Source organism: Bufo gargarizans, chromosome 3, assembly GCF_014858855.1.
Source record: "Bufo gargarizans isolate SCDJY-AF-19 chromosome 3, ASM1485885v1, whole genome shotgun sequence".
In the NCBI taxonomy this organism is placed as follows: domain Eukaryota; kingdom Metazoa; phylum Chordata; class Amphibia; order Anura; family Bufonidae; genus Bufo; species Bufo gargarizans.
The window spans coordinates 295,443,750-295,471,338 of NC_058082.1; the positions used below are offsets into that span (position 1 = coordinate 295,443,750).

At 43.3% G+C, this 27,589-nt stretch overlaps 1 protein-coding gene across 2 annotated transcripts; it reads left to right on the plus strand.

Annotated features, from left to right (window-relative positions):
• The first annotated feature begins 3,155 nt into the window (after positions 1-3,155).
• On the plus strand, positions 3,156-27,114 carry DCDC2B (doublecortin domain containing 2B). 2 transcript variants are annotated; one of them, XM_044287276.1, is made up of 11 exons: positions 3,156-3,562; positions 3,852-3,909; positions 7,513-7,577; positions 18,884-19,015; positions 19,106-19,240; positions 19,357-19,396; positions 19,571-19,639; positions 21,843-21,990; positions 22,076-22,179; positions 25,316-25,378; positions 25,473-27,114. In XM_044287276.1, exons 1-11 carry the CDS (start codon positions 3,282-3,284, stop codon positions 25,494-25,496), a joined length of 1,119 nt encoding a protein of 372 aa, XP_044143211.1. In that variant the 5' UTR covers positions 3,156-3,281; the 3' UTR covers positions 25,497-27,114. The 2 variants fall into 2 exon arrangements, with proteins under 2 accessions (XP_044143211.1, XP_044143212.1); XM_044287277.1 differs by lacking the exon at positions 19,571-19,639.
• The last annotated feature ends 475 nt before the right edge of the window (positions 27,115-27,589 follow it).

The following is a 27,589-nucleotide window of genomic DNA, read 5'->3' on the forward strand; positions in this document are numbered from 1 at the left end:
TGCCTGTCCTTAGCAGTGGTTTCCTAGCAGATATTCTACCACGAAGGCCTGATTCACACAGTCTCCTCTTAACAGTTGTTCTAGAGATGTGTCTGCTGCTAGAACTCTGTGTGGCATTGACCTGGTCTCTAATCTGAGCTGCTGTTAACCTGCGATTTCTGAGGCTGGTGACTCAGATAAGCTTATCCTCCGCAGCAGAGGTGACTCTTGGTCTTCCTTTCCTGGGGTGGTCCGCATGTGAGCCAGTTTCTTTGTAGCGCTTGATGGTTTTTGTGACTGCACTTGGGGACACTTTCAAAGTTTTCCCAATTTTTCGGACTGACTGACCTTCATTTCTTAAAGTAATGATGGCCACTTGTTTTTCTTTACTTAGCTGCTTTTTTCTTGCCATAATACAAATTCTAACAGTCTATTTAGTAGGACTATCAGCTGTGTATCCACCTGACTTCTCCACAACGCAACTGATGGTCCCAACCCCATTTATAAGGCAAGAAATCCCACTTATTAAACCTGACAGGGCACACCTGTGAAGTGAAAACCATTTCAGGTGACTACCTCTTGAAGCTCATCAAGAGAATGCCAAGAGTGCGCAAAGCAGTAATCAAAGCAAAAGGTGGCTACTTTGAAGAATCTAGAATATGACATATTTTCAGTTGTTTCATACTTTTTTGTTATGTATATAATTCCACATGTGTTAATTCATAGTTTTGATGCCTTCAGAGTGAATCTACAATTTTCATAGTCATGAAAATAAAGAAAACTCTTTGAAAGAGAAGGTGTGTCCAAACTTTTGACAGAATCACACTGTATAGGGAAATGTCCATTTGACAAGCAGAATATATCTGTACTGTATATGTATATAAATGTATCTACACATAGTGGGTTACGGAGCACTGTAATCTAGTAACACACTGGTGAACGGTGGTGGGAGGGGGCAATTTAACCTTTCTCTGTTCCTGTCCCTACAGAGGTCAGGGGTCAATCTCTACTTGGTTGCCGTCATGGTGGATTTATGGAAATTGAATTACCGGTTAGACTAATTTCGGTTTTAATATCTATTTTTGTTGCAAAGTGTCACATCATAAGCCACGCCGTCTTTCCTGTGGAGACAAGTTCCCTAGGCGGATGCGCAGTGGATTATTATTAATAGCTAATTTTCTTCATAAATATGTCTTAAATGACGTTCCAAAAATGTCCCAAACTTTGGTGCAAATTATGTCTGAATTTAAGAACAGCAACAATAGTAAAAGTCGACCAATCTGCAAAAAAAAAAATTCTGTGCCAAATTTTTGGGATGGTAGTTGTTCATTTTACAATTATTCCCCTAAGAAATTTCTAAATGGTTTTACAACTGTACATGGAAGAAAGCAGCACTTGGATACGTTGGAAACAAGATGGTTGGTGTGCATGATCCAGACCTTTGATCATGGGTCACAACTAGTACAAGTAGAAGGGATCACAGCACACCAGCAGATATGCAGAAAATTTTGGGCCAGATTTATCATTAGCTCAGGTCAGAATAATGGAGTGAAAAAGTCCCCAAAAAAGTCCCAAACGCTAAAACTGCGCACAAATTTGCAATTTTTTCTGCTCTGCACTATGCTCGCCAGTTTTCTGAAAGTGGGCGTGTTTTCCTATGTAAATTAATCTCTAGACAGATTTACTATTGGGGTTATTTTAAAAGTCGCAAAAAAGTCGCAATTTCACTCCAGTGAGGACCATGCTTATCTTATGAGACTTTTTAATAGAACATGCGACTTTTTCATAAAAACTTGCGACTTTTGTAAAGCTGCTTACTGACGGATAAACTGCTACCGTCAAACCACATTTATTACAGTCTTAAAGGGCCGATCATAAATCTGACTTGGCTAAAACTGACTTTAGCCATATGTGAAAGTGGAGTGAGCTGTCAGAGTCATGATAAATCTGGCCTCCTGTGTCCATTGCAACGTTTCATCTTCCATCTTGAAAATATCTCTGGTATGTTATGGTGTGTAGGGAATAAACACATGTTTTGGATATGTGCTGGAGTGCTGTGATTCCTTCTGCTTGAACTGACAAATTCTGCTTGTCAAATGGACATTTCCCTATACAGTGTGATTCTGTCACAGTGATTGGACAGTTTGAGAGAACATAAGGACACCCCCCAAATTGGTAATGCCTAGGTGTCATTTAAGTCCTACTTTTCTAAGAGCAGTAAAGGTGGAACGCCACAACATAGAGTCATAAGAATAGATGCTCCAGAATTGTTATTACATGGGGAATACAAGTATTTACCAGAACGGACAAGGCGAGATGACAGGTCCTCTTTTAGGCCTCATGCACATAACCATATTATGGGACCGCGTCTTTTTTTGCAGACGAGAATAGACATTTCTATAATAGGGACCGAAAAATCTGCGGGATGCAACTGACTGGTATCTGGATTTTGCAGATCTGTGGTTTGCGGATCGCAAAACAGCGACAGCTGTGTGCATGAGGACTAAAGAGGACCTGTCGCCACTCCTGATAGATATACTTGCAACGCCCATGTAACAACATTTCTGGATCTTTATTTTCATAACTCTATGTTGTGCCGTTCCACTACCAGTCCTACTATAAATGTATGAATTAATTGACAACATGCAAAGTTAATACAAGCCACTTACTAATGTATTGTGATTGTCCATATTGCCTCCTGTGCTGGCTGGATTCATTTTTCGATCGCATTATACGCTGCTCATATCCATGGGTTATGGACACTCTGCTCGCTAGTGGCTAGGACTGTGGGGGCACGCATCTGCACTGCACTGATGGCCGTAATCATTGGAAATGAGCAGTGCATAATGCAATAAAAAAAATGAAGCCAGTCAGCAAAGGAGGCAACATGGACAATCACAATACATTAGTAAGTGCCTTGTATTAACTTTCTCTACATGATTAATGGCACTTATTGAAGTGAGATAGCCCATTTAAGTAGAACCTGGAGTTATAAGAAAATAGCCCATGGCTCAGCTGTGAGAGCGTAGTAACACTATGTGTAATAAGGAGTAGTAGCTCTTGTATTAGAGGCGTGGCGCTGTAACCGGGCACCTTCCTCTCCAGCATTTCTAACCGGTTTTTGTCACCTGGCAACAGAAAAGAGTCACAGTAACTGCATGATCGACAGGAGAGCGCAGATCAGTGTGTGAACTGTGTACCTGAATTACACGTCAGATATTTTGGTAATGACCAAGCTGAGAACATTTTAGTTTCCTTTCTGCTTATTTTCTCCACTTTTTTTAAAATTATTTTTCTTTAAAATGAGCTCCCTTTCGGGGGTACAGCTGGTTCCGCATGGCAAAAATGTGCTTGTGTATCGAAATGGCGACCCGTTTCACAGCGGTCGTCGCATGGTTGTGAACGAGAGGCAATTTATAACATTTGAAGCTTTCTTGAACGAGGTGACTACCTGCATCCAAGCCCCGATAGCTGTACGCAACATCTACACTCCGCGCAATGGCCATCGTGTGACACAGCTCCACGACCTACTGAACAAGGGTCAGTATGTGGCTGCGGGGACGGAAAAGTTCCGAAAACTTGAGTGAGTATGAACATTTACATGATGTATTATGTGTCTTTTTAGTGAATGCAATTGGAACCTACCCAGTTGTAGGCAGGTCCTTGTAATGTTATGGTTGATCGGTGTGCGTTCTTCTGTACTGATGATAATGACTATATGATGATGATGATAATTACAGGATGATGAAGATCCTTGTAATGTTACGGTTGATCGGTGTGCATTCTTCTGTACTGTACTGATGATAATCACTATATGATGACGAGCTGACCAAATTATCCTGCATCTTTATCTGTTTCCCATATTATAATAGTTACCTTCACACTGAGGTTAAGCCGCCCGTGACCACACAAGTCAGAGACAACCAACAGGTACAATCACATTCGTTTTTTATGTATTCGTTCCGCTGATTTTCATGTATGTTCACCCGTCCTTTCAGAGATGATTTTTTTTTAAAGACAGATTTCGATAGAAAAATAGATAACTTTTCACCCAAAAAAGGCAGTTGAGTCTCATATGAGCATGATGAGCATCTATCCTTATACCCATGGTGCTTGAATGCCGATAGCAGAGGCAACAGATGGTAGGAGCAATATTCCATCCCCCATACTAAACTAGTACCCACGCAGTAACCTATATGCCTGGCCTTGCCTAGGTTAGGCTGGGTCACATCACCGTTTCATTTTTTGTTCTTCTGATCCATCAGAAGAGATGAAAAAAACAAAACGGATCTTGTATTTTAGGCATCTGTTATGCACATTTTGCATCTGTTTTTTCTTAAAATAAAAAAAAACGGATCTGAGACGGAAATCGCTAAAATGGATACAAAATGTGCATAGCGGATGCTCAGGATCCAATTTTTTCTGTTCTTCTGACGGATCAGAAAAATAAAACAGTGATGTTAACCCAGCCTCAGGCATGCTTGTGGGATTGCTTTTGTTATGGTGGCTGCTTTGTGCTGGGTTAGCTTTGGGTGGGGTACAGGGTGAGCTTGTGTAGTGATTGTTATGTTTGTGTATGTATGTGTCCGTATTTTTATCCACAAACCTCGGATCCACAAAAGACTCATTCTGCACTTTTCTCACTCCCATTAATAAAAATAACTATTCTTGTTCACAGTGTGGAACGGAACATTGTTCTATAATTTATGGTAAAAAAGTAGCAGGCACACTCATAGATGGATTAGATAAAATAGTTTTATTTTAAATACTTAATTAAAATTATGTATGGGGGTTTTCTTAGACGTAGGATGAATGAGTGAAGGCTCTGGGCATGGGTATATGGTAAATGGCTGGTACCAGGCTTTAATAAAAATTTTGGTGAAAAAATTTGTGAATCGAGTCCATATAGATAAATGGTTAAAGTAAAAATAATAGTAATAATAATTAATAAATGGAAAAAAAGGTGGTAAAAGTTAATGGCTGGCTGTATGGGCCGTGCAAATGTTAGAGCTGTCAAACAGTATATTAAGTCCTTTTTGATGGGGTACTGTGAAGTGATCTCCTTTCCCAGCGGTTGGTAATACTACAAAATAGTCTAAAATATACCTTTGTTTAAAAGTATATATAGTTGCGCTGCAGAGTAGTATTTGTATGCAGTCACATATAATATCATGGAGGTCTTTGCTTAATAAAGAAGAAATGCTGTGGGAGAATTGGTGTTCTGAACCTGAGTACGGTGTCCCGTACTGTCTTGGGTTCAGAATTCACTTACCCACCACACGATGATGTCCTCCGTCAGTGTTCCAAGCGGGGGCTTCTTGCAGCTCGGTTCTCCGGCTCACAGCGGTTCTATAATTTGTGGAAAGTCCATATGGATCCACAAAGGATATGTGTACATTGCCGCATAGACAAGAATGGGTCAGTGTGCCAGCCACAAAAATGCATGAGGCTTAATGCAGCAAGATTAAAGGTTATGTTTTATTAGTGGTTTCTATGAAATATTTTTGAGTTTAGCACCACCATTCTATATATCTAGTCATACAGAGTTCCTGACTGCAGGAAAGTCCTGCTGATGGACAGTCAGTCACCCAGCTGACAGATGCTGAATATCTACAGCCAACTGGCCTCTCTGCTTCTGATGGCCTGTCCTTTTTTATCAATGGGTGGTATGCTGACCCTTCGAAAAATAACTCTAGTGGTTTTGGCCAAGAAATTGAGAAACACATCCTTGACGCCAAGAGTTGCGCTGTTTTCTTTGCCAGTCATCTTATTTCAAAGTAGGGAACGCATTTTAAATATACTTTATGGCTAAAAAATAAGAATGGATGCAGGTGTTTCAGCCACACTCATTGCAGGCAGGTACATAAGACCAAGCACAGCCCTATACAAACAATGCTAGCAATATGGTTCGTACTAAAGAGCTTAGTGACTTTAAATGTGGCACTGTCATAAGAGGTCACCATTAGCACGAGTAAGTGAAATTTCTGTTACCTGCGCAAATGGTATGTGCTATTAGGCTACTTTCACACTAGCGTTTTTACTGGATCAGGGTTCAGTAAAAACACATCCGTTACTGATAATACAACCATCTGCATCCGTTATGAACGGATCCGGTTGTATTATCTTTAACATTGCCAAGACGGATCCGTCATAAAGTCAATGGGGGACGGATCCGTTTTCTATTGTGTCAGATTGTGACAGAGAAAACTGATCCATCCCCATTGACTTGCTCTGGGGGTCATGTCTTGCTCCGCATTCCAGGACAGAAAGCAAAGTACAACATGTTGCGGTTTGCTCTCCGGTATGGGAACGCAACTAAACGGAACAAAATGCATTTTGGAGCATTCCGTTCTGTTCAGTTCATTTTTGCCCCCATTGACAATGAATGGGGACAAAACTTAAGCATTTTTTCCGGTATTGAGACCCTATGACGGATCTCAATACCGGAAAACTAAAACGCTAGTGTGAAAGTAGCCTTAGTTTGGAAGTATCTAGGAACAGCCCAGAGACAAAGCAGTAGGCCATGCCAACTCATAGAGAGCTAGGCCACAGTGCGCTGACTGTGTAGGACATGTAAATATATCCTGAGGATAGCTCATCAATATCGGGAACCGGACAACTCCTTTAAGCACCTGCATGTGTCATGTCAAGTGTTGGCTAGAGTGCTGCAGAGTACATGCTACCTCTGGCGCCTGGAACAGTACAAATGTGCTCTCGGGAGTGGTGAATCGGATTTCACTACCTGGCAGTCTCCTGGATAAATCTTGGTTTAGCAAATGTCTGGAGAATACTGCCTATGAGAATGCACTGCACCTGCTTGCACCGCAAACAGCGGGTTCGCAAATACATGGGCACCGGCCGTGTGAACAGGTACCGACCATACGAACACTGGCCCTGTGAATGGATCCGCAATCTGTTAAATACAGTAAAAGATAGGACATATCCTATCTTTTCCATGGGCTTTTGGGTCCGTCCGTCCGTCCCCCGCTCCACAAAAGATAGGACATGTCCTATCTTTTGCCATATCTTGTGCATTGCGGACCCATTAATTTCACCCGGCCGGTGAATGTGTAATGCGTACCGCTATTTGCAGTCTGAATAAGCCCTAATGTAGTGATGTAATAGGTGTCCACATCCATTTGGCCATATACTGTATATAGCATGCACCTTCTGGTTACACATGGTTTAGTTCACTGTTGTGTTTCATTTTCTCAGAACCACTTGAACTTTGTAGTCAGGACAAAAATTCCCAGAATGTTCCATTTTCTCAAATACTTCCTCCATACATGACCCCACTACCCTCTGCTCGCTGTTCTCAGTGTGCATACCAGGGCTGATCTTCCTCTACTTTGATGAATCAAAAGTTCAGAAGGGAGAGGTGTGTGAATTGGGTCAGCAGGAAGGGTGTTTATCTGGTGTCATGGCATTCAGAGGTGAATGAATGAGGCATTCAGGATGGGCATGCACAAAACATACTGAAATATAATTAATGTTGGCAGAGATATATTCCCACCCTAATCTTTGTTTCCTCAGAACTCTCGCAAGCTAAAAGTCCCAGGCCGCCGGCGGGAAGAATCTCACTTTCCTTGTATAATTCAGTGAGTATATTGTAATAAAGCTGAACATGTTTTTAAAGGGAACATGTCACATTGAATGTGCCGTATTCTTTTCTTTAAATGTAAATCTATATTCATAGTGGGCTTTGCGGTCCAGTGGGTGGTTCTACTCCGTGATTGACAGCTATCTCTGTATGCATACTAAGCCAGCGGAGGCAGTCACTGAGTAGGACCATCCACTGGACTCCTAAGGATAGGAACAGCAGTAAATTTAATCAATATGTTACAAGATATACTGAATATTTTCCCACACAACTATATATCAATTAGTTCAGCTCCTCCTGCTCTATAACATGCTACTGACAGATCAGACAGCAAGTTCAACATAACCCAGTAAATGTAATCATAGGTGCAATAAAAAAATTACATATTATATCACAATAGCTATGCAATGAGCCTGTTAGGTAAAGGAAAGTAGGAGGATTACCCATATTGACATGAGATATATATTGTGGTAATGGGAACAGTGCTGGAAGGCGTGTATGTCCCACTCAGGTACCTCAGCTGGGTGAGACAGCTCAAATCCAGAGAGCGGCAGTCGTCTCAGCAAAGCATAGTTTGCTGAGACAGTTAATTCTGGGCTGTATTTTAGTTGGATTGGCAGATAGGACTGGAAGTGGGATCTGCCAATCCACCCCCTTCTAGGATGGGTATTCCCTTCTACCTGAGGTGATCGCAGGTGATGCCTGCTGTAATCAGGCTGGCATAAAGCACCTCCCAGTATGTCAGTCTGGGGGAGAGAGTGATTTGGAGCAGAGGCTCTGAGTGGTCTCAGCCAGGAGGACTGAGGGGTCATGAGGCTATGCAAAGCCTGATCTCTTCCCGGTGTGGACTGTGGGTTGGTGAGCAGACCAACTAAGGCTTGTGAATAAATCTGTGATTATGGGTGAGACAGGGAAACCATTATATGTATTAGTTAAAGCCCAGCCGGGCAGGTGTTTATTTTGTATTGTGTATGTTTGGGCTGGTAAAAATAAACCGTCATTTTGACTTTAATCCTGGTGTCCATGAAGATATCTGTGATTGTGACCCCCTGAAAGAAGGCGATCCCTTACAATATATACAGTTGAGTCACATTATTATGACCACCAGCTAATATCCAGAATAACTGCTGTGTGCAGCACGGACAGCAGCTAGACGGGCTTAGAGTGACTTAGTAAGGTCTTGTCACAGGTATCTGGAGCTATGCTGACTGCAGTGCATCTCACAGCTGCTGGAGGTTGCATGGGGCGAGATTCATAGAGCGAACATGACAATCTAGGTGGTCCTACAGATGCTCAGTAGGGTTCAACTCTGGGGAATTAGAGGGCCAGGGTAGTACTTGGAAGTTTTGGTCATGCCTCTCCAGCCAATGTTGGATATTTCTAGCTATGTGACATCCTATCCGCCCCAAGGAAAAAAATCAGCATGTATGGGTGTACGTAATCTGGATTCATACCCAAATCGGTTGAGACTGCCTTCCGCATGGACGAGTGGACCCAAAGAATACCACAAAAACATTCCCCAGACCATAACACTCCACCACCAGCTTGTGTTCTTCTAGCTATGGTTGCAGGGTGCTTGTTCTCTGATGGTTCTCTCCTGACACGCCAGCGTCCATCCATTTGATCAAGCAGAAAACGTGACTCATCAGGGAAGGCAAGTCTTTACCAATAAGCGGGGATCCAATTTATATACTGGCGTGAAAATTAAAGCCTTTTCTGTCAATGCAACTTCGTTAGCAGAGCAGGGACCATTCAGAGCCCCATACACAGTAAGGTTTGCTGAACTGATGTTTTAGACAAACGTCTGGTAGCCCCCTTTTTCATTTTGGTGATGAGCTGCTTCACTGTAGCGTGTCAGTCCACCCTTGAGCACCTTCGTAGCTGTAGAGTAGTTCACCTCTCGCATCAATTGCATGTAGTGCAATGCAGTTTCCACTACACTTATTCACAATGGTGCCATTTGTCCACTAATGATAGACTTTCATCATAGCAGCACGGGAGTAGTCCACAAACTGCCCCCCTTGTCCTGAAAGCAAATAATCATCCCTTTTAGCAGCTGTGATAAATCGCCCCCTTTACCCATGACAACAATGAGGGATGTGTGTGTTAGACAGCCTATTGCACAACTTATATACCCACCAAGTCAGCTCATCAAACGTGACTTCCCTCATGAGCTTAGGGCTGCCGACATTGCAGGAAGTAGTCATATTAATGTGTATATAATATATACATACACAAAAATATTTACGCCTTTAACATTGAAATTGCAGCACCAAAAAGGAAAGTCGTGGAATTATGGAAATCACAGGATCCCTAAACATGTTAATGATATGCAAATACAAAAATATTCTAACAACATTTTCAAAACATCTCGATATATTCTGTATCGAGTATGAGCACCACACTCAGAAAAACATGTACTAACGTGCTTTGGCATGCTATGAGTGAAGTTAATAATGGTTGTAAGCAATGTTCTGCCATGCTGAATTAATTCTTGGGCACGTAAATCACCAAGATCCACTGCTGGCAGCATCCTTTGCGATTGCCAACCAATGATGTCCCAGATGTGCTCAATGGGAAACAACTCCAGAGATGCTTCAGGCTACAGTAGCACGTTTAGGCCACGTAGGCTGCTCACAGTAGCATGAGCAACATGCAGCCTGACATTGTCCTGTTGAAAAACGGCTCCTGGGACACGTTGGAGAAACGTCCATACCATTGGTTCCACAACCGAACCAATGTAATGCTGAGCTGTTAGTGTGCCTGAAATGATGACTAGAGTCCGGGTACATTATGACTCTTGAATCTTCATGGCATTGCCCACGTGGTTTCTAGACCAATCTCTAGACATCAATGCGGCGAAAGTAGGAATCATTGCTGAAGAATCCTAGTGGCGTGAAGTCAATTGAACACTGGTAGCCCAATGTTGTGCAAATGCAGCGGCTGCCCAGGAGGAGAGATCGAAGGATGAGAGTGGTAGTGGCTCTGACAATAATACGTTTACACACGGATTACAGGGGCTATCCTCACACCAATGCCCTCATAGGCCATGCAGTGGTAGGAAGGAGCACCTTATCTTCCATCGGGGCACACCCTGATGTAGGAGCTCCTGCCTGATGATGACTGGTGTGCCCTTGGTGTTTGGTATTTTGGTGGGGGGCAAGGCATGAGGGTAAATGCAGGCCAATGGCTAGCAGATGGTGCTAGAGTCAATAAACAGGCCAGTGGTGGAAAGTAAAAAAGTATCTCTCTTTACTAAAGTGCAGAATAAGAGTAGTAGTACATCTGACAGTATCACAATACTGTTAGAAGAAAGACATGTTGCTGATAAATCCAAATGGCATGCTGTTTCCGTGGGGAGCTTCTCTCAGAACTTCTGCATTGTAAAGGTCAATGATATAGCCAGTGGCATTGATGTTGCAGTATCTATAGAGTAGATGTGCCAAAGGATGAAAATTAGAGACACATTACATAAGCAGTGCCTAACAGAATCTCTTGTTTTATTCAATTTAAGATCTCTCTATATTATACCTTAGTTTCAGGAATTATAATCATTTAAATCAGCGTTTCCCACCCAGTGTGCCTCCAGCTGTTGCAAAACTACAACTCCCAGTATGCCTTGACAGCCTTTGGCTGTGCGGGCATGCTGGGAGTTGTAGTTTTGCAACAGCTGGAGGCACACTGGTTGGGAAACACTGATTTAAATAATCAGGTCTCTTGCATAATCTTCTGACTAGAAAGAATGAAATCCTCAAATAGGAAATTCTGGATGTCAGCTAGCCAAAAATTACTGGCACAGATGGCGGCCAAACATCTAGATCAATATACCACAATTGTATGCATTAAATCCTAGCTTTCAATAACTAAACTTAGCACAAGGTACAAAGTGTATAAATCAGTGAATACAGGGGTTATCTTCCCATGTGAAAGGTCCCCATTCAGCTGTTATTGCTAGGGTACGCAGGGTGGCTAGTACTGAGTTCCCCTGTACGGCATACATATTAGGACATCGTCAGACATCATCCACAACTCCATCCTCCGTCAGGCAAAACTCAATCAGCCCTCAGACATCAGACAAAACTCCGTCCTCCGTCAGGCAAAACTCCATCAGACATCAGACAAAACTCCGTCCTCCGTCACCCAAAACTCCATCAGACCTCAAACATCAGACAAAACTCCGTCCTCCGTCACCCAAAACTCCATCGGACCTCAGACATCAGACAAAACTCCGTCCTCCGTCACCCAAAACTCCATCAGACCTCAGACCTCAGACATCAGACAAAACTCTGTCCTCCGTCAGGCAAAACTCCATCAGACCTCAAACATCAGACAAAACTCCGTCCTCCGTCACCCAAAACTCCATCAGACCTCAGACATCACACAAAACTCCGTCCTCCGTCACCCAAAACTCCATCAGACCTCAAACATCAGACAAAACTCCGTCCTCCGTCACCCAAAACTCCATCGGACCTCAGACATCAGACAAAACTCCGTCCTCCGTCACCCAAAACTCCATCAGACCTCAGACATCAGACAAAACTCTGTCCTCCGTCAGGCAAAACTCCATCAGACCTCAGACATCAGACAAAACTCCGTCCTCCGTCACCCAAAACTCCATCAGACCTCAAACATCAGACAAAACTACGTCCTCCGTCACCCAAAACTCCATCAGACCTCAGACATCAGACAAAACTCCGTCCTCCGTCACCCAAAACTCCATCAGACCTCAGACATCAGACAAAACTCCGTCCTCCGTCAGGCAAAACTCCATCAGACCTCAGACATCAGCTAAAACTCTGTCCTCCCTCAGACATCAGCCAAAACTCCGTCCTCCCTAACTCAAAATACGCCCTACTACACACACTCTTCACCTGACGGAGCTGCTAGCTGCTGGAGAGGCAAAGGACCTGTGATGACGTCATGACCATGTGACGAGTCACGTGTGTGGGAGGGGTCAGATGTGCACAGCAGCGGGTAGAGTGTACAGAACAGTAGCCATCAAATAGAGCTCTGTACTAGAGATGTGTGTGTAACCTGCATGTAGCAGAGCTGTGTACTGTGTTACAGAGATGTATGTGTAACCTGCAGGTAGCAGATCTGTATGTGTAACCTGCAGGTAGCAGAGCTGTGTACTGTGTAGCAGATCTGTATGTGTAACCTGCAGGTAGCAGAGCTGTGTACTGTGTTACAGAGATGTATGTGTAACCTGCATGTAGCAGAGCTGTGTACTGTGTTACAGAGATGTATGTGTAACCTGCAGGTAGCAGATCTGTATGTGTAACCTGCAGGTAGCAGAGCTATGTACTGTGTAGCAGATCTGTATGTGTAACCTGCAGGTAGCAGAGCTGTGTACTGTGTAGTAGATCTGTATGTGTAACCTGCATGTAGCAGAGCTGTGTACTGTGTTACAGAGATGTATGTGTAACCTGCAGGTAGCAGAGCTGTGTACTGTGTAGCAAATCTGTATGTGTAACCTGCAGGTAGCAGAGCTGTGTACTGTGTAGCAGAGCTGTATGTGTAACCTGCATGTAGCAGAGCTGTGTACTGTGTAGCAGTGCTGTATGTGTAACCTGCATGTAGCAGAGCTGTGTACTGTGTAGCAGAGCTGTATGTGTAACCTGCATGTAGCAGAGCTGTGTACTGTGTAGCAGAGCTGTATGTGTAACCTGCATGTAGCAGTGCTGTGTACTGTGTAGCAGAGCTGTATTTGTAACCTGAATGTAGCAGAGCTGTGTACTGTGTAGCAGAGCTGTATGTGTAATCTGCATGTATCAGAGCTGTGTGCTGTGTAGCGGAGCTGTATGTGTAACCTGCATGTAGCAGGCTGTGTACTGTGTTACAGGGATGTATGTGCAACCTGCATGTAGCAGTGCTGTGTACTGTGTTACAGAGATGTGTGTGTAACCGCATGTAGCAGAGCTTTTTACTGTGTAACAGAGATGTGTGTGTAACCTGGGAACTATAAAAAAGTGTAAAATAAAACATAAAAATTCAGATCACCCCCCCTTTTCCCAAAATGAAAATAAAAGAACTAAAAAAATACACATCATGGGTGTCGCAATGTGTAAAAACACCCATTGTATAAAAATATATTCCCCATACGGCAAACGGCAAAACAGAAGAAAAAAAAGAGTCCAAATGTCCGATTCGCCATTTTTGGTCGCTTCATTTGCTACAAAAATGTAAATAAAAAGTAATCAAAAAGTCTTAAACACCCCAGAATGGTATCAGTGAAAAGTTCAGATTGCCCCGCAAAAAATGAGCGCCCATCCAGCTCTGTACACATAATTACAAAAAAGTTATAGAGCTCAAAATATGACGACAAAAAAAATAAATCTGATTCTGTAACTCTCCTGTCACTCCGAGTTACTCAGAATTGGTAACCCTAATTAATAAATACATGCAACACGAATGCATACATGCCGCTTCACACAGATCACAAGTGTTAGGCCTCTTGCACATGAACGTTGTTGGTCCATTCCGTGCATTGGGGACAGCAATTTGCAGTCCCCAATGCACGGGCAATGTGCGTGCAGCGGCCGGGACAGATCCAGACCCATTCAACTTGAATAGGTCCGTGAATATGTTCTACTTTTTTGCTGTGCGGAGGCACGGCCAGAAACACCACGGAAGCCCTCTGTAGTGCTTCTGTGGGGATCCGATCCGTGTTTCTGTTCCGTTCAAGTGAATGGGTCGACATCACGGATGCGGGATGCACACGGCTGGTGCCCTGTGTATTGCGGAACCGCCGTATGTGGTCCACAATACGACCACAGGCACACAGCGGCCATGTGCAAGAGGCCTTACAAAGATGGGATTTATGGTGCACATCCTCTTGTGCTTCCCATATTCCACAGATTTAGATCACAGAGCTACTTACAGTTGTGCTGATAAGTTTACATACCCTTGCAGAATTTATGATTTCTTAAAGGGGTATTCTCATCTTCCCTTTTTCATACTTACCTTCCTTGAGCGTGACGTTCACTTCCTGTATTCTTCTCCCGGCCGGGCCGCGCTTGCGCAGAAGACTGAAGATTCTCTCCCGGCCGGGCCGCGCAATGTCCTGAACGCGCACAGCGCCGTGCATGTGCCATGGTGACTTATTCCTGGCCTGTATAGTACAGAGTCGGCGTGCGCATTCGCGGCTCTGTACTATACTGGCCAGGAAGAAGTCATCATGGCGCATGCGCGGCGGCATGCGCGTTCAGGACATTGCGCGGCCCAGCCGGGAGAGAATTTTCCATCTTCTGCGCAAGCGTGGCCCGGCTGGATTCGACAGGAGAGGTGGCCGTGACCAGGGGAGACCAAAGACAACATCAGGTAAGAGGGGACTTATTTTCTAAAAAAGGATGGGAATTGGGTAATAAAATGTATTTAGAAAAATTATCACTGTCAAATCATTAACAGATTTACCAGTGATCATTAGGATGAGAATACCCCTTTAACCATTGTGCAGAGAATATGATTGATATCACGGACACTTTTCTCTCGCTCACGGTTAGTGGTCGGCTGAAGCCATTTATGTCAAACAACGGTGTTTACTTTTTATAAATCATAATCACAACACAAACTCCCCAAATGACCCTGGTCAGAAGTTTACACACCCCAGTTATTAATACCATGTATTGCCCCCTTTAGCATCAATGACAGCTTGAAGTCTTTTGTGGTAGTTATGGATGAGGCTCTTTATTTTCTCAGATGGTAAAACTGCCCATTCTTCCTGTTGAAAAAAAAAAAGCAATTCCACCACAGTTTTACGTAATTTTTATTTACGACATTCGATGTGCGATAAAACTGACTGGTTACTTTTATTCTACAGGTCAGATCGAATCCGGCAATACCTTATATGTATAGTTTTTCTTGCGTTTTAATAGTGATAAAAAAATAAAAATATCCGATTTTTTTTGTCGCCATATTTTGAGCCCCATAACTTTTTTGTAATTATGTGTACAGAGCTGGATGGGGGCTCATTTTTTGCGGGGCAATCTAAACTTTTTACTGATACCATTCTGGGGTGTTTAAGACTTTTTGATCACTTTTTATTTACATTTTTGTAGCAAATGAAGTGACCAAAAACGGCGAATCGGACATTTGGACTCTTTTTTTTTCTGTTTTGCTGTTTGCCGTATGGGGAATATATTTTTATACAATGGGCGTTTTTACACATTGCGAAACCCATGATGTGTCTTTTATTTTAATTTTGGGAAAAGGGGGGTGATCTGAATATTTATGGTTTTTTTTTACACTTTTTTATAGTTCCCAGGTTACACAAACATCTCTGTAACACAGTACACAGCTCTGCTACATGCAGGTTACACATACTTCTCTGTAACACAGTACACAGCTCTGCTACATGCGGTTAGACAAACTGCTCTATATACACAGTACACAGCTCTGCTACCTGCAGGTTGCACATACATCCCTGTAACACAGTACACAGCTCTGCTACATGCAGATTACACATACAGCTCTGCTACACAGTACACAGCTCTGCTACATGCAGGTTACACACACATCTCTGTAACACAGTACACAGCTTTGCTACATGCTGTTACACACACTGCTCTATATACACAGTACACAGCTCTGCTACATGCAGGTTACACACACATCTCTATAACACAGTACACAGCTCTGCTACATGCTGTTACACACACTGCTCTATATACACAGTACACAGCTCTGCTACATGCAGGTTACACACACATCTCTGTAACACAGTACACATCTCTGCTACACAGTACACAGCACTGCTACCTGCAGGTTGCACATACATCCCTGTAACACAGTACACAGCTCTGCTACATGCAGGTTACACATACAGCTCTGCTACACAGTTCACAGCTCTGCTACATGCAGGTTACACATACAGCTCTGCTACACAGTACACAGCTCTGCTACATGCAGGTTACACATACAGATCTGCTACACAGTACACAGCTCTGCTACCTGCAGGTTACACGTACATCTCTGTAACACAGTACACAGCTCTGCTACATGCAGGTTACACACACATCTCTGTAACACAGTACACATCTCTGCTACACAGTACACAGCACTGCTACCTGCAGGTTGCACATACATCCCTGTAACACAGTACACAGCTCTGCTACATGCAGGTTACACATACAGCTCTGCTACACAGTTCACAGCTCTGCTACATGCAGGTTACACATACAGCTCTGCTACACAGTACACAGCTCTGCTACATGCAGGTTACACATACAGATCTGCTACACAGTACACAGCTCTGCTACCTGCAGGTTACACATACATCTCTGTAACACAGTACACAGCTCTGCTACATGAAGGTTACACACACATCTCTAGTACAGAGCTCTATTTGATGGCTACTGTTCTGTACACTCTACCAGCTGCTGTGCACATCTGACCCCTCCCACACACGTGACTCGTCACATGGTCATGACGTCATCACAGGTCCTTTGCCTCTCCAGCAGCTAGCAGCTCCGTCAGGTGAAGAGTGTGTGTAGTAGGGCGTATTTTGAGTTAGGGAGGACGGAGTTTTGGCTGATGTCTGAGGGAGGACAGAGTTTTAGCTGATGTCTGAGGTCTGATGGAGTTTTGCCTGACGGAGGATGGAGTTTTGTCTGATGTCTGATGTCTGAGGTCTGATGGAGTTTTGGGTGACGGAGGACGGAGTTTTGTCTGATGTCTGAGGTCTGATGGAGTTTTGGGTGACGGAGGACGGAGTTTTGTCTGATGTCTGAGGTCTGATGGAGTTTTGGGTGACGGAGGACGGAGTTTTGTCTGATGTCTGAGGTCTGATGGAGTTTTGGGTGACGGAGGACGGAGTTTTGTCTGATGTCTGAGGTCTGATGGAGTTTTGGGTGACGGAGGACGGAGTTTTGTCTGATGTCTGAGGTCTGATGGAGTTTTGGGTGACGGAGGACGGAGTTGTGTCTGATGTCTGAGGTCTGATGGAGTTTTGCCTGATGGAGGACGGAGTTTTGTCTGATGTCTGAGGTCTGATGGAGTTTTGGGTGACGGAGGACGGAGTTTTGTCTGATGTCTGAGGTCTGATGGAGTTTTGGGTGACGGAGGACGGAGTTTTGTCTGATGTCTGATGGAGTTTTGGGTGACGGAGGACGGAGTTTTGTCTGATGTCTGAGGTCTGATGGAGTTTTGGGTGACGGAGGACGGAGTTTTGTCTGATGTCTGAGGTCTGATGCAGTTTTGGGTGACGGAGGACGGAGTTGTGTCTGATGTCTGAGGTCTGATGGAGTTTTGCCTGATGGAGGACGGAGTTTTGTCTGATGTCTGAGGTCTGATGGAGTTTTGGGTGACGGAGGACGGAGTTTTGTCTGATGTCTGATGGAGTTTTGGGTGACGGAGGACGGAGTTGTGTCTGATGTCTGAGGTCTGATGGAGTTTTGCCTGATGGAGGACGGAGTTTTGTCTGATGTCTGAGGTCTGATGGAGTTTTGGGTGACGGAGGACGGAGTTTTGTCTGATGTCTGAGGGCTGATGGAGTTTTGTCTGACAGAAGACGAAGTTTTGTCTGATGTCTGATGGAGTTTTGCTTGACGGAGGACGGAGTTTTGTCTGATGTCTGAGGGCTGATGGAGTTTTGCCTGACGGAGGATGGAGTTGTGGATGATGTCTGACGATGTCCTAATATGTATGCCGTACCCCTGTAGTGGGGCAGCATAGTAAAGGGATTGTTCTGGAGCAGAAAAAAAAGATTATAAAGATTGATATTCGTCTTTTAGTTTTATTCTCTGAGCACTACATATACAGTGTAACCATAGATTCTTTTGTGTAGATTTCCTACTTGTAAGCTTTTACTGCTGTTACTACTTTTTAGGCCTCATGCACACGACCATTGTTCGGGTCCGCATCCGAGCCACAGTTTTTGCAGCTCGGATGCGGACCCCTTCACTTCAATGAGGCCGCAAAAGATGCGGACAGCACTCCGTGTTCTGTCCGCATCCGTTGCTCCGTTCCGTGGCCCCGCAAAAAAAATAGAACATGTCCTATTCTTGTCCATTTTGCGGACAGGAATAGGCATTTCTACAATGGGTCGCCCGTTCCGTTCCGCAAATTGCGGAAGGCACACGGGCGGCTTCCGGTTTTTGCGGATCCGCGGTTTGCGGACCGCAAAAAACGGAACGGTCATGTGCATGAGGCCTTAGTCAAAATAATTCTAAAAATAATGTTACTTGATTAATTAAAATTTCCATTTTATCATAAAAAGTACTCTGGACAGTTGCATCATTACTCAAATCACAACTGTTTCCTCTAATCGGCCAGTGTATTAATTTACTACTTTTCTACTTTTGGCAGTATTTTTCGCAATGGAGATCTTTTGACACCACCTATCCGGGTTGTTATACCTCCAAGTATCTTGAAGGAGTGGGAGTTGGTCTTAACCTTGCTTACTGAAAAGGCCAACTTATACAATGGAGCTGTAAGAAAGTAGGTGACGACTGTAGGCATGGAAAAGGAATGTATCTTCCGATGTCCATTCTGATCTCAATGTTTGATAGAATACTCTGCTCTCTTCAGGCTCTGCACTTTAGATGGCGTTTCTATCTCATGTGGAGCTGAGTTGGTGTCTGGGGAATATTATGTTGCTATTGGATCAGAGAAATATAAATGTCTCCCATATGAAGAACTTCTAGGTCCACCTGGAGGAAACAAGTAGACACTTTATTATCATTATTATTTTCATTCATTCATTCTTTCTATCCCTTTTGTTTTGCCTGTTTAGTGTTATTAAGAATATTTACTTGTTTCTTATGTTGTGTCTCCTTTAGGAATCGCCCTGGTGTTAAGCGCAGGATTGCTAAAATTGCGGTAAGCAGGAGATATCAGCTAACCAATGTTATCCAGTGATAAGCGATACTAAATTAGTCTTTGCATGTACTGTCGGGTTTGTTGTGATTTCTAATGGTTGCGGTACAATTTATAACTTTTTTGTACACTTTCATATTATAAGCCATCTTAAAGTTATTTCTTTTTGCTTGTAAGGAGGGTAAGGTCTATAGCTTATCACAAGATGGCATCAGCGACTCAGTTCTTAATAGCTCTCTAACTCAGGTATGGTTTTTAAGAATGACTTTGCATTCTCAGGAATATTTGTAAACCTATACATTAAAGGGGGGATCATAATCGTACTGACCCACAGAATAAACTTATCATATTACTTAAGGGGAATCTGTAACCCCGATTTTGGACCATTATCTACAGCAAGGGTACTCAACTGGCGGACCGCGGTTGCCAGCTGTCTGGACCTCTGCAGTGGCATGCTAAGGGGGGGTCCGCCCCGGTGCCGCTCTCAGGGGGTGCCAGAGTCCAGAAGCAATGAGCGCTTCCATCAACACAGATGGAGCGCCGATCCTGTCACTCACCGCTCAGCTTCCTGCGCTCCTCCCCTACTACAGGCCAGCGGCGCTCTGAATGGTGAAGCAGGAAGACTTCTCCCCGCTCCACCATTCAGCCTGAAGGTACAGATTACACTGCCGACCTGTGTGGGCAGAACCCGCAGCCCGGAAATCTGCATAAGCTCCGCCCACACTGTGCTGCAGAGCGATCTGTGTCTGCAGGGGAGAGAGGACTGAGCTTCAGGAACGGGACAAGGTGAGTAGTTACTGTGTTATTTTTATTTTTTTTAACACAGAGGGGGCACAAAGGACAATTCTACTATGTAGGGGGCACAAAGGACAATTCTACTCTGTAGGGGGCACAATGGTCATTTCTACTCTGGACGGGGCACAATGGGCATTTCAAATGTGAAAGGGGCACAATGAACATTTCTACTCTGGAGGAGGCACAATGGGAATTGCTAATGTGAAGAGGGCACAATGGGCATTTCTACTATGGAGGGGGCACAATGGGCATTTCTACTCTGGAGGGGGCACAATGGGCATTTCTACTCTGGAGGGGGCACAATGGGCATTGCTAATGTTAAGGGGGCACAACAGACCTTTCAACTATGGAAGGGGCACAGTGCAAAGAGGGCATTACTACTATGAAGGGGGCACAGAGGGCATTATTACTGTGAAGGGGGCACAATGGACATTACTAGCACAGAGGGCATAACTACTATTAAGGGGGCACAATGGGGATTTCTACTACGGAGGGGGCACAGAGGGCATTATGACTGTGAAGAGGCACAATGGGCATTATTACTGTGAAATTGGCACAATGGGCATTACTACTATTATTTTATTTTCCTACTGCTCCACATTCCCCCATTGCTCAGCGCTCATAAGTGCGTTGAAATACATTGTTAGGACTGCTATGCATGTGGAGTCCTCTCCATATTGTTAGAACAGCACAGCTGGACTGTGTATTTCAGAGCAGCTTTGAGAGCTGACAGTGGGGGAACAGGGTGCAGTCAGAAAATAAAAAATTGTGTAGATAATAGTCCCAAATAGGGGTGACAGATTTCCTTTGAAGGGGTTTTCTGAGACTTTACTACTAATGACCTATCCTCTAGATAGCTCATCAGTATCTGATTGGTGGGGGTCCGACACCTGAGACACCCACCGATCAGCTCTTTGCAAAGGCATTGGGGATTTCAGTAGCTCTGCTGCCTTCTCTCAGTTTAGTCTAGGCCATGTGACGTCACATTTATTAGTCACATGGCATAAGCGCAGCTCAGCACTATTGGAGTGATTGGGGTGGGCTGAGCTGTGATACCAAGCACAGATGCTATCAAATGGATGATGGTGATTGGTGAGCAGAGAGAAAGCCGTAGAGCTGATCAGCAGGGGTCCCAGGTGTCGGACCTCCACCGATCAGATACTGATGACTTATCCAGAGGATAGGTCATCAGTAGTAAAGTCTCATAGTGTGTAGTAAACCACATAGTGAACACTGTAAAAATAAATCCCACACAATAATGTTAAAATTGCTGCTTTTTAACACCCCCCCCCCTAAAAATAAAATAATACAAAGTTATTTAATAGACTAAATATTCCTCAAAATGGTTAAAAAAAAACTACAACTTGTCCTGCAAGATTCAAGGTTTTATATAGCTAAACTGAAGATAAAAAAAATAAAAAAAAGTTATGAGGACTGGAACACAGATGGGTGGAAATGTTCCTGGGCTTAAAATGAATTGTCATTAAGGGCCTAAAATGCACTTCAGTCACATGAGTTGTGCACCAACTATAATTACTTTAGATATAAATTCAAAATGTACAATACAAAAGTGACATTTTCGGAAGGGTTTTTCCAATTTTCTAACTGTTGCGGGTTAATACTGTTATTGTATCTTCCTCCCTCCTCCCTCCAGGAAGACACCCGTAGGACCTATTCGACAGGTGCAGAACATAAATTTCAGAGCGTCAAACACACTGATGAGGAGAATTCTGTTTTCTATGCTAAACCTGTAAGGGTGCGCCCAACTCGAAAACAAAAGGCTAATGAAAAAGAAAACAAAGGTATTTGCATGTCAAAGTAATTTTCCTTTACACATCTGACATTATGTGCTAATGCACCTAAACTAACAGGAATTCTTTTCAATAGATGAAGATGGAGTATTCAAAGTTAAAGAGACACGACATGAATTAGATGGAGCTCAAGAAGTAAAGGAGGATGCACATACAAGGGTAGAGGTTCCAGTAGATCAGGTACAATCGTATAAATGATGTATTTTGTACTCCTTTATTACTAGTCCATATGTTATTGACGTGGCCCATGTTTATATTAGAATATATGATATTAAGCTCAGGACCTGCAATCCAGTATGAAAGTTGTTTTTTTGTTTTTTGTATGTTTAGTACTAAGCAAATGTAAGGGGTTTACAATTTCCCTGCTCTGATGACGTTCCGTGCAGAAGCTTGGGAGAGCAGGGCAACCTCTGTCTGCCTCTGTCGCAGAAAGTCACTGTGAAGGCTGTGCTGGCTGGAGCCACAAGCTATGCCCCCTGCACTGCCCGATCTGCTGGCTGAGCTGGCTGCCCTGTGTCTTCCCTCCCACTGGATTCTTTAGCAAAGTTTAACCCCTTCTACCATCAGCAGCACAGACTCAGGGCTGGAGGCTCTGCCTCAGGTACTGAGAAGCTGCAGAGTTTCCTGAAGAAATAAATGTTGCGCACAGGATCTTCCCTCCCTCCTTACCCAGCACACACAGAGCTGATAAAGACGGAATGAGTCCTCTCCTCTGTACTCTTCTGCTGGCTGTGGAAGGAATTCTCACAGATTGTTGTTACACGCCCCCACAGCTCTGCAACTACATGTAAAAAAAGGGCCAGAACAGAACTAGGGAAACTAGGGAATTGCAGGGGCGTCGTTAGGTCAAAACATTTGGGGCTTGAGCCCTGGATGTTTTGACCAGTGCCCCGAATGTTATGCTGCCAGGGCGGCCGCTCTGACTCTCCTGCACTACTCTACACCGGCCCCGCCCTCACAGGACAGGAGGATACATTTATAAACTGTAATCCTAATCCGTATCCTGCAGTAACTGAACTTTAAATCAGCGTTCATCTCATTACTATCTTACACACTCAGCACCGGAAACATGCAGTGCGGGCGGCGCTCGCTCACTGACGTCACGCGCCTGCTCCTCCCACTTTACAGTTCAGTTACTGCAGGATACGGCTTACTGAGGGGATGATCTGTGCGGTTGCCCAGACGGCTAGGCCGTTCACAGTAGTTATTAACCCCTTTCAGCAGTCCTCCCTTCACTGAAGGGGGGACTGCTGAAAGGGGTTAATAACTACTGTGAAGGGAGGACTGCTGAAAGGGGTTAATAACTACTGTGAAGGCCCCCCAGGCGATGGGGGCATGGCTTCATGGGGTGGGGGCGTGGTTTCACAGGGGCATGATACAGTGGGCTTGTGCCCCGGAGGTTTTCAGACCCTAGCAATGCCCCTATTGCAAACCATCGGATTTAAAGTGTTTTCTTTTCTTCATTTTTTTTGCACATAACTCAGATAACCCCTTTAAAAGTCGTACAATGAGGCATTAAAGCACTGCAGCCTGCCAGAGTGGAGCCAAATGTGTCATCAGAAAATCACTTATTGTTTAAATCTAATTTTTATGTTTAACATATTTCTAAAAAGTAACTAAACTTTTGTATACATTTTTGTTAACCTGTCCCTAATAACAGTTTTTGTTACTTCTCAGCGGTGTACAGAGTTGACAATTTTATCAATGGGGCTGCGCACATTGCTGCTCCTGCCCGTGCCCCCTGGAGGTTTACTAAATGCTGGCATAGCACATGGGTACTCTGTAACCATGTGCTATGCCAGGATTAGCTGAGCGGAGCGGCTCCTGCTTCTGGCTGCTTTGCTAAGCTAAGAGTCCTGCATGTCAGCTCTTAGCTTAGCGAAGCAGACACAGACAGGAGCCGCTCCGCTCAGCTAATCCTGGCATAGCACATGGTTACAGAGTACCCATGTGCTATGCCAGCATTTAGTAAACCTCCAGGGAGCACGGGCAGGAGCAGCAATATTCTAAACCTGCCGTAATATCACCTCTATGTATAGATAAGACAGGATCCACCATTCACAACAGGTGATTGTAAGAGCTCCTCTATTCTTTCCTTGTACAATGACCTTTGCACAGGGCACTGAGCATGCCTAGAAAACTCTCCCATAGAAGTCAATATGGTCCCCACCTGACCATTGTGTCTATGGACCATGGGGCTGCCGTAAAGCAAGTTTTTTAGTGCTTTATATATGCTGTTAAGAACAGCACAGGCAAGATGGCAGCCCCCATAATCATGTTCAGAAAATAGAATAAAATCTGTAATCTGTAATCACAAAGTAGGCAAGACTATTTCATTTTCTATGCCTGTTTTACGTGTAAAAGATGGTCTACATTTAGGCAAGCAAGGAAGCTGGCTTACATTTAGACTGGCGGTGGATTCCCCTAAATTATTTAGAGGCCGGCTCCTCTACATAACTTAGGCAGATCTAAAACGCCAGTCCTAACAAATGACCCCCTAAGTCCTCTGAAACCAAAGACAGAGGTATGTATCACTTCCTGTACCTGACCGCTACCTATGTTTGTCAACAGTTTTGTATCAACAAAACTGCTGACAGATTCCCTTTAACATGCCCATCATTAATGAAATGTCCTGTATTTAAAAAAACTATTAAGAAAATTGTGAAATTAGTGGTTTCAATAGGCATTATGTTATGCTTCACTTTGCTATGGGGCCCTTTTAAAGGGTGTCTATCATTTTAATAAACTTCTGGAATGTCATAGTGGCATATGAGAAATTTTAATCCGATTTAGTCTGAGTGGCAATCTCTAAAACGAAGGCACAGACCCACTCAGCTGCACCTTTGTTTCTCTTTGGCTCACCAAGCAAGCAGTGTACAACAGGAAGAGTCAAGATAAACAGAGGTGAAGGGGCACAGGACTCAGCTGGGCGATCTGCTCCTTTGCTTTAGTGATCGTTGGGTCTCAGCGCCCAATCAAAGCATCTTGTATAGAAAAAGTTGTTTAAAAAGATAGGTGATTTACCTTCCCTCTATGACTGTGTATACAGAGATACCTGTCAATCACTGATAGGACCGCCTCCTGGACTTCAAAGCCCAGATGAGCAGGAATTTAAATGAATGAAATACAAGTTATACTGAATCTTTTCCCACAAAACTATATATCAATCTGCTCATCTCTTCCTGCTCTATAACATGCCGTCTGCATATTGTACTGCATTTTCAGGTGACAGTTTCCTTTTATGTTCAGCATTTAAAAAAAAACTTTTCGAAAAACCTAATAGTTATGGAATTTTTTGGGGGGGTTTTAACCACAGAGGGAAGCAGAGATTGTGCCAGAGGAAAATATTCGTGTGAAAAAAGGAGCACAGCCCAAAGAGGTATGTGCAACAAGTACACGCCAAAAGCAGATTTAACATACACGTGTGTGCTATTTTTATTTAGTTCTTCCTCACATTCTTGTCTTTTCTTTAGGAAATAAAGTCTGAAGACCAGTGACATTCATATTCACTTTCCTCACCATTCAGAAACACTGAAGACCTGTATTGGGTGTATCCTATAATATATACTGTTTGGAAAAATCTTCTGACTTTATACATTTTTTCCCAAGAGCTAAGTTTTGTAGTTGTTTCATAAGATAGCATGTCTGATATAGTCCCTGTTCTAATATTATTGTTTGGAAGACGATATTGCAGAATTTGCTCCAGCAGGAAGGACATCTGACATATTAAATGTTAACAATTTTTTTTGTTGAATAGTAATTAAACCCAATTGCATCCAATGTTTTTCAATAATTAAACAAGGGGTTGAATAACTTCTACATGTGCCAAAGCCAAGTGCCGGTGTTTGTATTTTCAGTCTTTAAAAAAAAAAATTCTAGTTTATATTTTTGCCGTATCTACAGTCCATAAATGCTATGACACTCTCAGGAAACCCTGTTGAAGACATCAGTGGAATTTGGGAAAAGGGGTCTACAACCCTCTACAAGGTTATTTTTATGAAATGTCCTTTGACAGTGGAGAAATGATTTCCATAGTCATCTCCATGACAGCACCCTTGAGAAATTGCCCTGCCCTGTAGGGACAGGAAAAACATGCATCCTCAGCCTTCAGTGTATTCTTGTCTGTTGGTTTAGTAAATAAGTAAGTGTGTAATTGCCCTTCATGGTATCTGACAGTAGTGTCCAGGAATTGAATCTCAGTATCTGAGTGTACAAGGGTAAATTGCAACTCCTTGTTCACACTGTTCAAATAAGTTTGAAAGTCCATCAATTGGGAGCAGTCACCAGTCCAGATGAGGAAAATGTCGTCGATGTATCTCCACCACCGCAGCACATGACTGTGCTGGTGGGACACATAGACGACATCCTCCTCAAAACATCTCATAAATATATTAGCATATGTAGGTACTACATTCGATCCCATAGTCACACCCCTTTTTTGCTTGTACAACACGTCCTGAAAAAGAAAATAGTTGTACCTCAAAATAATATTGGGAAGATCTATAATGAACTCAGTTGCAGGTGTAGTAAGAGAAGACATATCCAACATACGTCTAACAGCCATGATACCTAGATCATGGTCAATAGAGGTATATAAAGATGTCACGTCAAAAGACGCCAAATGTACAGAATGTATGTGCCCATGTCGAAGCACGTTTCACCTGTTGGCTTCATCAGGAGGTGTCTAATGATTAAAATGGCTAGGTATATACTGTATATAGGCAACTAATAATCCAGGACATTGATATAGGATGCAATTAGGCTCACCTGAAACATGCAAGGCGGCACAACAGCATGGTGATGCGCTCCACCAGTTCGTGCTCACATCATGGCGAGGTGCCGGGTCATGTGGTGTCCGAAGTAAACGCCAGACACACGTGATCCCGGCTGCAAGTCAATTTGGCGTGTCCCGGCCGGTGGAACGCAGCCCACCAGAGATGTGTGTTTACGTATGAAAAAGGACCAGCCTGTCTAGATAATATAGGTACTAGAGCCCATAAATTAGATAAACATATATAGTTTGTGTAACATGATACAATTCCACATGTGTATCTACTGTATATGACAATTGATGAAATATACATATGAACTAAACCTAGAAAAGAATATACGGTAATCACAATAAAAAATAAAAAAAAATGCACATGACTGTGATAAATATTCATGTGAGAATCCAAATCACATTCATAATAATGTATGATTTTATGTAAAAGAATACAAGTGTGTTACAATTTAAAGTGACAGTGCATGATTATGTATATAAAAAAGATACATTTAAAGTGACAGTGCATGAACAATAAACAAAGCATGATTATACTTAATTTCAATTATTATAAAGCATAGATGTAAATTTGCCATGAGGCTAAAATAGGGTCAATGTTCTTGAAAAAGAATAAAAAAAAAAAAACATTATAATAAAAAATTATATATACACCTAACAAATGAAAAAAAAAAACGCCTATTATATCAAGGATTTGAAGTTGACCGCCTCATGGGATCACCGAATTCAATGAGACGTTCCATTTTGTCTCTTTTTTTTCAATAAGGCTTTTTGGAGGTCTCCCCCTCTAGAGCCTAAATAAACCCTATT